The 11,235-nt window shown below is 49.2% G+C and overlaps 1 protein-coding gene across 1 annotated transcript; it reads right to left on the minus strand.

Moving 5' to 3' along the window:
* Window positions 1-8,301: 8,301 nt before the first annotated feature.
* LOC123410228 (aluminum-activated malate transporter 10-like) lies at window positions 8,302-10,783 on the minus strand. Its single transcript, XM_045103136.1, has 3 exons — window positions 10,339-10,783; window positions 10,102-10,242; window positions 8,302-9,987 (listed from the first exon to the last, which is right to left on the minus strand). Exons 1-3 carry the CDS (start codon window positions 10,694-10,696, stop codon window positions 8,525-8,527), a joined length of 1,962 nt encoding a protein of 653 aa, XP_044959071.1. The 5' UTR covers window positions 10,697-10,783; the 3' UTR covers window positions 8,302-8,524.
* Between the last annotated feature and the right edge of the window lie 452 nt (window positions 10,784-11,235).

The following is an 11,235-nucleotide window of genomic DNA, read 5'->3' on the forward strand; positions in this document are numbered from 1 at the left end:
GTATTAAAATTCAGGATGACAGTCGCGTGAGCCATGATCTACAACACAAATATGTTCAAAGTGGACTTAGACTATGTTCAAGATAATTAGAGTTCAACTTAATCAAATTATATGCTAAACTCCCACTCAAAAAGTACATCTCTCTAGTCATTTGAGTGGTTCATGATCCACTTACACTATCCCAAGTCCGATCATCACGTGAGTTGGGTATAGTTTCAGTAGTAAGCATCCCTACGCTAATCATATCAACTATATGATTCACGATCGACCTTTCGATCTCATGTGTTCCGAGGCCATGTCTGCACATGCTAGGCTCGTCAAGCTTAACCCGAGTGTTCCGCGTGCGCAACTGTTTTGCACCCGTTGTATGTGAACGTTGAGTCTATCACACCCGATCATCACGTGGTGTCTCGAAACGACGAACTGTAGCAACGGTGCACAGTCGGGGAGAACACAATTTCGTCTTGAAATTTTAGTGAGAGATCACCTCATAATGCTACCGTCGTTCTAAGCAAAATAAGGTGCATAAAAGGATTAACATCACATGCAATTCATAAGTGACATGATATGGCCATCATCACGTGCTTCTTGATCTCCATCACCAAAGCACCGGCACGATCTTCTTGTCACCGGCGCCACACCATGATCATCCATCAACGTGTTGCCATCGGGGTTGTCGTGCTACTTATGCTATTACTACTAAAGCTACATCCTAGCAAAATAGTAAACGCATCTGCAAGCACAAACGTTAGTATGAAGACAACCCTATGGCTCCTGCCGGTTGTCGTACCATCGGCATGCAAGTCGATATTTCTATTACAACATGATCATCTCATACATCCAATATATCACATCACATCGTTGGCCATATCACATCACAATCATACCCTGCAAAAACAAGTTAGACGTCCTCTAATTTGTTGTTGCATGTTTTACGTGGTGACCAAGGGTATCTAGTAGGATCGCATCTTACTTACGCAAACACCACAACGGAGATATATGAGTTGCTATTTAACCTCATCCAAGGACCTCCTCGGTCAAATCCGATTCAACTAAAGTTGGAGAAACCGTCACTTGCCAGTCATCTTTGAGCAAAGGGGGTTACTCGTAACGATGAAACCAGTCTCTCGTAAGCGTACGAGTAATGTCGGTCCAAGCCGCTTCAATCCAACAATACCGCGGAATCAAGAAAAGACTAAGGAGGGCAGCAAAACGCACATCACCGCCCACAAAAACTTTTGTGTTCTACTCGAGAAGACATCTACGCATGAACCTAGCTCATGATGCCACTGTTGGGGAACGTCGCATGGGAAACAAAAATTTTCCTACGCGCACGAAGACCTATCATGGTGATGTCCATCTACGAGAGGGGATGAGTGATCTACATACCCTTGTAGACCGTACAGCACAAGCGTTAGAGAACGCGGTTGATGTAGTGGAACGTCCTCACGTCCCTCGATCCGCCCCGCGAACAATCCCGCGATCAGTCCCACGATCTAGTACCGAACGGACGGCACCTCCGCGTTCAGCACACGTACAGCTCGACGATGATCTCGGCCTTCTTGATCCAGCAAGAGAGACGGAGAGGTAGAAGAGTTCTCCGGCAGGGTGATGGCGCTCCGGAGGTTGGTGATGACCTTGTCTCAGCAGGGCTCCGCCCGAGCTCCGCAGAAACGCGATCTAGAGGAAAAACCGTGGAGGTATGTGGTCGGGCTGCCGTGGAAAAGTCATCTCAAATCAGCCCTAAAACCTCTGTATATATAGGTGGGACGGAGGGGGCCTTGCCTTGGGGTCCAAGGACCCTCAAGGGGGTCGGCCGAGCCAAGGGGGAGGACTCTCCCCCCCCCCAAACCGAGTTGGACTAGGTTTGGTGGGAGGGAGTCCTCCTCCCTTCCTACCTCCTCCTTTTTTTTCCTTTTCCTCTTGATTTTTCTTCTCTTGGCGCATAGACCACTTGTGGGCTGTCCCACCAGCCCACTAAGGGCTGGTGTGTCTCCCCCAAGGCCTATGGGCTTCCCCGGGGTGGGTTGCCCCCCCCCCCCCCCCCCGGTGAACTCCCAGAACCCATTCGTCATTCCCGGTACATTCCCGGTAACTCCGAAAAACCTTCCGGTAATCAAATGAGGTCATCCTATATATCAATCTTCGTTTCCGGACCATTCCGGAAACCCTCGTGACGTCCGTGATCTCATCCGGGACTCCGAACAACATTCGGTAACCAACCATATAACTCAAATACGCATAAAACAACGTCGAACCTTAAGTGTGCAGACCCTGCGGGTTCGAGAACTATGTAGACATGACCCGAGAGACTCCTCGGTCAATATCCAATAGCGGGACCTGGATGCCCATATTGGATCCTACATATTCTACGAAGATCTTATCGTTTGAACCTCAGTGCCAAGGATTCGTATAATCCCGTATGTCATTCCCTTTGTCCTTCGGTATGTTACTTGCCCGAGATTCGATCGTCAGTATCCGCATACCTATTTCAATCTCGTTTACCGGCAAGTCTCTTTACTCGTCCCGTAATACAAGATCCCGCAACTTACACCAAGTTACATTGCTTGCAAGGCTTGTGTGTGATGTTGTATTACCGAGTGGGCCCCGAGATACCTCTCCGTCACACGGAGTGACAAATCCCAGTCTTGATCCGTACTAACTCAACTAACGCCTTCGGAGATACCTGTAGAGCATCTTTATAGTCACCCAGTTACGTTGCGACGTTTGATACACACAAAGCATTCCTCCGGTGTCAGTGAGTTATATGATCTCATGGTCATAGGAATAAATACTTGACACGCAGAAAACAGTAGCAACAAAATGACACGATCAACATGCTACGTCTATTAGTTTGGGTCTAGTCCATCACGTGATTCTCCCAATGACGTGATCCAGTTATCAAGCAACAACACCTTGTTCATAATCAGAAGACACTGACTATCATCGATCAACTGGCTAGCCAACTAGAGGCATGCTAGGGACGGTGTTTTGTCTATGTATCCACACATGTAAATGAGTCTTCATTCAATACAATTATAGCATGGATAATAAACTATTATCTTGATACAGGAATTATAATAATAACTATATATTTATTATTGCCTCTAGGGCATAATTCCAACATTTTCCGCTTTGGGTTCCAACTTTTCAGGCTCGAACTTTTTGACATAAGCATTACATCCCCAAACTTTAAGAAACGACAATTTTAGCTTCTTGCCAAACCACAGTTCATATGGCGTCGTCTCAACGGATTTTTATGGTTCCCTATTTAAAGTGAATGCAACTGTCTCTAATGCATAGCCCCAAAATGATAACGGCAAATCGGTAAGAGACATCATAGAACGCACCATATGTAATAAAGTATGATTACGACGTTCGGACACACCATTACGCTATGGTGTTCCAGGCGGTGTCAACTATGAAATAATTCCACATTGTCTTAAGTGAGTGCAAAACTCATAACTCAGATATTCCTCTCCTTGAACAGATCGTAGGAATTTGATCTTTTTGTTACGATGATTTTCAACTTCACTCTGAAATTGCTTGAACCTTTCAAATGTTTCAAACTTGTGTTTCATCAAGTAAATATAACCATATCTACTCAAATCATCTATGAAGGCGAGAAAATAACAATAACCACCGTGCGCCTCTATGCTCATTGGTGCGCACACATCAGTATGTGTGATCTCCAAGAAGTCACTTGCACGCTCCATTGTTCCGAAGAAAGGAGTCTTAGTCATCTTGCCCATGAGGCATGGTTCACATGTGTCAAGTGATTCAAAATCAAGTGACTCCAAAAGTCCATCAGCATGGAGTTTCTTCATGCGTTTTATACCAATATGACCTAAGCAGCAATGCCACAAGAAAGTGGCGCTATCATTATCAACTCTACATATTTTGGCTTCAATGTTATCGATATGTGTGTCATCACTATCGAGATTAAACATGAACAAACCCCTCACATTGGGTGCATGACCATAAAAGATATTACTCATATAAATAGAACATCCATTATTCTCTGACTTAAATGAGTATCCTTCTCGCAATAAACGAGATCCACATATAATGCTCATGCTTAACGCAAGCACTAAATAACAATTATTTAGGTTCATCCTAATCCCGACGGTAATTGAAGTGAGAGCGTGCCGACGGCGATCGCATCAACCTTGGAACCATTTCTCACGCGCATTGTCACTTCGTCCTTCGCCAACCTTCGTATATTCCGTAGTTCCTACTTTGAGTTGCAAATGGGAGCAACTGAACCGGTATCAAATACCCAGGCACTACAACGAGAGTTGGTGAGGTACACGTCAATAACATGTATATCAAATATACCTTGTTTGGTGTTGGTCGCCTTCTTATCGGCTAGATACTTGGGAAAGTTCCGTTTCGAGTGACCAGTCCCCTTGCAATGATAGCACTCAGTTTCCGGCTTGGGTCCATCCTTGGGTTTCTTCGTGGGAGGGGCATCAGCTTTGCCACTCTTCTTGGAGTTACCCTTCTTGCCCTTGCCGTTTTTCTTGAAACTGGTGGTCTTATTGACCATCAACGCTTAATGTTCTTCCTGTATTTCTGGCTCAGCGACTTTCAGCATCGCAAACAGCTCGGTGACTGATTTATTCATCCCTTGCATGTTGTAGTTTAACACAAATATTTTATAGCTAGGTGGCAGTGATTGAAGAACTTTGTCAGTGATTGCCTTTGGCGGGAGAACAATTCCCAACTCAGCCACACAGTTAGAGTACCCACACATTCTGAGCACATGTTCACTGACAGACCCGTTCTCCTCCATTTTGCAAGCATAGAACTTATCGGAGGTTTCATACCTCTCGATTCGGGCATTCTTATCAAAGATAAACTTCAATTCCCGAAACATCTCATATGCTCCATGACGTTCAAAACGTCTTTGAAGTCTCGGTTCTAAGCCATACAAAATTGCACATTGAACTACTCAGTTGTCATCCAGACATGATTGCCAGATGTTCATAACATCTTGGGTCACCGGTTGGGTCGGTGCTTCACCTAACGTGCAGCAAGGACATATTGATTTTGGGCAACCATGAGGAGTAACCTCGGATTATGGACCCAGTCAACAAAGTTGCTTCCATCATTTTTCAGCTTAGCTTTCTATAGGAACGCATTAAAATTCAAGGGTGCTACTGCGCGAGCCATTGATCTAGAACATAAATTTTGCAAAGGTTACTTAGACTATGTTCAAGATAAATGAGTTTAGTTAATCATATTACTAATAAACTCCCACTCAAATTGACATCCCTCTAGTCATTCGAGTGTTACATGATCCAAATTCGCTAACTCAAGTCTGATCATCGCGTGAGTTGAGTTAGCTTCAATGGTGAACATCTCTATGTTGATCATATCTACTATATGACTCATGTTTGACCTTTAGGTCTCTTGTGTTCCGACTCCATGTCTGTACATGCTAGGCTCGTCAAGCTTAACCCGAGTGTTCCGCGTGTGCAACTGTTTTGCACCCGTTGTATGTGAACGTAGAGTCTATCACACCCGATCATCACGTGGTGTTTCTAAACGAAGAACTTTCGCAACCGTGCACACTCGAGGAGAACACAATTTTATCTTGAAATTTTAGTGAGGGATCACCTTATAATGCTACCGTCGTCCTAAGCAAAATAAGGTGCATCAAAGGATTAACATCACATGCAAATCATAAGTGACATGATATGGCCATGAACTTGTGCTTTTGATCTCCATCTTCAAAGCACCGACATGATCTCCATCGTGACCGACGCCACACCATGATCTCCATCATTGTGCTGCCATCGAGGTTGTCGCACCAACTATGCTAATGCTACTAAAGCTACTGAACTAGCACAAAGCAAAGCATCACCAAGTGCAAAATAATTAAAGAGAACCCTATGGCTCCTGCCGGTTGTCGTAGCATCGACATGCAAGTCGATATTTAACTATTACAACATGATCATCTCATACATCAAATATATCATATCATGTCTTTGGCCATATCATATCACATCATACCATGCAAAAACAAGTTAGACGTCCTCTAATTTGTTGTTGCATATTTTACGTGGAAGCTATGGGTATCTAGCATGATCGCAACTTACTTACGCAAAACCACAACGGTGATATACAAGTTGCTATTTAACATTCTCCAAGGACCATCTCTGTTAAATCCGATTCAACTAAAGTAGGAGAAACAGACATCCGCCAGCCATCTTTATGCAACAAGTTGCATGTCAGTTGATGGAACCGGTCTCTCATAAGTGTACGAGTAAGACTGGTCCGGGCCGCTTCATCCAACAATACCGCCGAATCAAGAAAATACTAAGGAGGGCAGCAATCTGAATATCAACGCCCACAAACTCCTTTGTGTTTTACTCGAGATGTCATCTACGCATAGACCTAGCTCATGATGCCACTGTTGGGGAACGTTGCATGGGAAACACAAATTTTCATACGCACACAAAAGATCTATCAATGGTGACGACCATCTACGAGAGTAGAGATCGGATCCACATACCCTTGTAGATTTCTAAGCGGGAAGTGTTAAGAAACGCGGTTGATGTAGTCGAACGTATTCGCGATCCAAATTGCAAGCCGTCCCGCGATCAAATCACGATCTAGCGCCGAACGGATGGCACCTCCACGTTCAGCACACGTACAGCTCGATGATGATCTCCGCCTTCGTGATTCAGCAAGAGAGACGAGAAGGTAGCTGAATTCTCCGGCAGTATGACGGCGTGACGGTGATGATGGTGGAGCTCCTCCGGCAGGGCTTCGTCGTGCCGTACCGAAATAACTACGGGGTGTCATGAAGTGGTGGAGGGAGAGAGGGCTATGTCGTGGCTTCAGGTTCAAAAAGCCTCTCTAACCTCCACTATATATAGGAGGGGGGAGGGGTGGCGCCCTATGGACTTTCTCTAGGGTTTGGTCGGTGCAAGGAGGAAGGATTCCTCCTCCTCCAAATCGGTTTGGTGGAGGAGGAGTCCTCCTCCTAGTCGGTTTGGACCACCTCTCTCTCTCTCTCTCTCTCTCTCCTCTCTCTCTCTCTCTTTCTCCACTTCGGCTGAATAGGGTAAGTCTTGATCCACTTAGGCCCACTTGGGCTAGCCGCCTAGCCAACCAGGGGCTGGTGCGCCACCCTTCCGCCTGTTTGATCCCCCTTCGGGTGAGTGGCCCCTCCCGGTGAAACCCGAGACCCCATTCGTCACTCCCCGTACTTTACCGGTAATGCCCGAAATCGTTATGGAAGCCAAATGGATACTTCATATCTATCAATGTTCGTCTCCGGACCATTCCGAAACTCCTCGTGACGTCCGATATCTCATCCAAAACTCCGAACGACATTCGGTTACCAACATTCATAATTCAACTATACCAAAACATCACTGAACCTTAAGTGTGCAGACCGTGCGGGTTCGAGAACTATGTAGACATGACTCAGACACTCTCCGATCAAATACCAATAGGAGGACCTGAATGTCCATATTGGCTCCTACATATTCTACAAAGATCTTTATCGGTTGAACCTCTATGTCAAGGATTCAGTTAACCCCGTATAACATTCCCTTTGTCCTTCAGTATGTTACTTGCTCGAGATTCGATCGTCGGTATCTCTATACCTATTTGAATCTTGTTACCGACAAGTCTGTTTACTCGTTCCGTAATACAAAATCCCGTGGCTAACTCTTTAGTCAAAATGCTTGTAAGGCTTGTTGTGATGTTGTATTACTGAATGGGCCCCGAGATACCTCTTCGTCATACGGAGTGACAAATCTAAGTCTTGATCCAAGCTAACTCAACACACACGTTCGGAGATACCTGTAGAGCACATTTATAGTCACCCAGTTACGTTATGACGTTTAATACACACAATGTATTCTTCCGGTGTTAGTGAGTTACATGATCTCATGGTCATGGGAACATATATTTGACATGCAGAAAAATAGTACTTCCCACTATGACCAGCCCCAGCAGCGCTAGAAAAAATAAAAAAAAAAACAGAAAAAGCAAAGTCGTCTTGGTTTCGCTGCTTTGGCTGAAGCTCATAAAACCTACATGATCCCCCAAGAGAAATCACGTGACCCCAATAGTGTAGGGTACGTGCTAGCTCACAAAAAATGATGTAGGATTTTATGGATGTACTAGTCAAAGCGGCATGCAGCAGCGGTCAAAGCGGTGCGGCAGTAGTCAAAGCGGGGCAGCGTGGAGTGACATGCAACAGAATGTTAGCTGTGCGTCTTGATTGTCAATGAACGCAAAGCGGTGAGATAGAGGGCAGCAACGAAAGGGAAAGATACATCCAGATATAAGCCTCATTTTCTCACCAGCGCTAAAAGAAAAGTAAAAAAAGAAAAAGAAAAAGCAAAGCCTTGGGGCTTGGTATTCTTTAGTATGTTCATTCCCGGCGATGACTTCGAATGCTGCTTGTTTTGTACTCCTGTATGAAGTTTCTTGTGACGACTAATCAAGGATCCAAAGCTTCGCGCGGCCTGATTACTGATTACACACACATTCTTCACGCTCAGGCCATCCCAAGTATGGAGCGGTTCCGTGGGCTGGGGGCGTGCGCTGCGAAGTCCGTAGAGCGGTTCCTTGGGCTGGGCACGACGCCTCCATGGCTCGCGAGGTTCCGGGGGCTGGGCGCCACCGGCGCGTGCCCGCCGAGCTCCACCACGCGGTTCCTCGGGGTGGGCACCGCCGGCGCGTGCCCCGCGAGCTCCGCCGGCCGGTTCCTGGGGCTGGGCACCACCGGCCCGTGCCCCGCGAGTTCCATCGCGCGGTTCCGCGGGCTGGGCACGGCCACCGTGAAGTCCTGCGGCGGCTTCGGGCTCACCTTGGTGTCCCCCCGCGCCCACTTCTTGGTGCTGCCCCGGCGCATCAGCACCTTGATCAGCTCCCCGACCTGGTCCCGCGGCGCCTTATGGGCCGTCTCCGTCCTCTCCTGATGACCGGCGAGCTTGACGTGTATCTCCTGCGATACGTGGGCGTCGACCGGGTTGCTCGTTGAGGCGGCCGGCACGGGCGCCTCGGTGTCCAGCGCCGCCTTCTCGTCGTGGTCGGCTTTTTTGAACCTCGCCGTCGTGGCCAGGGTTTCGACGGCGCCGATGACCAGCTCCGCCCTCGCGCAGACCTCCAGGAGCATGGAGGCGGCGCTGAACAGCGGCAGCGCCTCGATGAGCGGTGGCGTGGCTAGCTCCGTTACGGCGTTCAGCTCGTGCTCTGCCTCTGGTGTTTCGTCCTCTCCTTGTTCCAGCACCGTGGCCAGGCACCTCAGCTTGTCCCTCAGCTCCTGGGCGGTGCCGTTCATGTCCGCCACGACGAGCCCGAGGCGGTCGGACCGCGTCATCGACGTGACAGAGCCCGACGCCTCGCGGAGCACGGTGGCCAAGTGTCGGCTCAGGGCGAGGCAGCTGCCGGCGAGGTGCTTCTTGATGTCTGCCGGCGTCTGGGCCTCGGAGCCGACGCTGGCGGCGAGGGCGTCGATGCAGTAGGCGCAGCAGCGCATGGCGGCGCCGACCTTCTGGTACTGGCCATACGGGTGCCGGAATCCGAACTTGCCGTGGCCGGGCTCCCATTTCGCCAGGTTGGCCAGGGAGTCCTCGGACGCCTTGGCGTTCAGCACTTGCTTGTACCCCTGTGACTTAGCGGAGAGCGCACGCCTCGCCGGCTTCTCCCCGGCGGTGGCGTCAGAGAAGTAGTCCTCGACGCAGCCCTCGGCGGAGGCGGCGAGCTTGTCCATGTTGCGCGCGACGAGGACGTGGAGCTCCTGCCCCGCCCAGACCGGGAAGACGAAGGTGCAGACGGCGAAGCAGATGAAGGCGCCGATGGCGATGGTGGTGAGGCGCTGCTGCGCCATGTACACCACCTCGTCGGCGCGGTACCCCGACACGGAGACGAGGCAGTAGGTGAGGATGAAGACGGTGACGCCGTAGTCGAACTTGGCCTTCATCGTCGGGATGAACCGGGAGAAGGTCGCCACCGCAGCTGCACGTACGTACGTCGGTCAGCTCCACGAAACCAGGGTGATACGTAGTACATGGTCTTGCACCAGCACCAGTGAAGTTAATACACTTATAAACATGAAGCAAAGCAACTTACCCATGATAAACATGGAGCCGGTGAGGACATAAGGCTGGAACTCCTTGCCGGACTGGCTAGCGACCCAGTGCACGCCGAGGGCCAGCGCGCCGCCGGCCACCGTCGCCATGGCCCTGTTGAGGCCTTTGTACAAGCAAGCACCTGAAACGAACCCACATCACATCAGCTCTTCCACACACACCTTATTACCACCTCACTACTGTTGCACCAGGAGTGCTGCGCTGCGAAGTTACATACCGACGGTGTACTCGAAGACGACGACAACGGTGAGCACGGCCCACATGGCGTTGCCGCCGGTGAAGTCATAGAGAGGGTGGACGTAGTAGAAGACGGAGCAGAGAGCGAGCGCGAGGGCCACCTTGAGCCCGTGCACCACCCTCCTCGGGTCGTCCGCGCCGACCTTCCACACCATCCTGCCGAACCCGACCACCCTGTCCCTCGGCGCGGCCATCCACAAAAAGAGCCACGACCACGACCGCCCGCCCTTGACGCTACCGTGCTCGCCGGCCGCCGGCACGTCGACCCTCCATTCAGCACTGCCGTCACCGCCGCCGCCATGGCCGGCTTCTTGCTCGGCTGTCGCCCCAGCGGCCATGTTCGTCTATCAGTCTATGCTCTGGTTCAAGTCTTGTTTGGATGTTGCCTTGGGTGATGGATGCAGCAGCATGGGCCGAGCGAGGGCTTATATATGCGACGAGCTGGGATTATAAAATGCGGCGGATGACGTGGCGCACGTCGATGTGTGTCAGTGTCACGGTCACCACCACACTTTGGCCTTTGGGAAAGGGCGCTCACTTTATCATAAACAAGTTCGTGTAAACCACCTGGTCACAAAGAAAACATGACGGGCCAAGGGGACCTGCGATGTACGCATTTCTTAATACTCCAAGGCTTTGTTAATACTGCTTTCTTAATACTCCAAGGCTTTGTTAATACTGCTGATGAGGTCTCGTATCACAAGAAAGTGCACGAGTTGAAGCCAGCACAGGTCAAATGGTAAAGAACCAACAAGTGTGTAGGCTTATCATGGAGATCTGCTGCAAAAACTCACACAAAATGTAATACCAGCAGAACACCAATCCTGCATTGCATGAAAATTCAGTTATGGTAGAAAAAAGTCGCTAACTGAATCTC

Source organism: Hordeum vulgare, chromosome 7H, assembly GCF_904849725.1.
Source record: "Hordeum vulgare subsp. vulgare chromosome 7H, MorexV3_pseudomolecules_assembly, whole genome shotgun sequence".
Classification (NCBI taxonomy): domain Eukaryota; kingdom Viridiplantae; phylum Streptophyta; class Magnoliopsida; order Poales; family Poaceae; genus Hordeum; species Hordeum vulgare.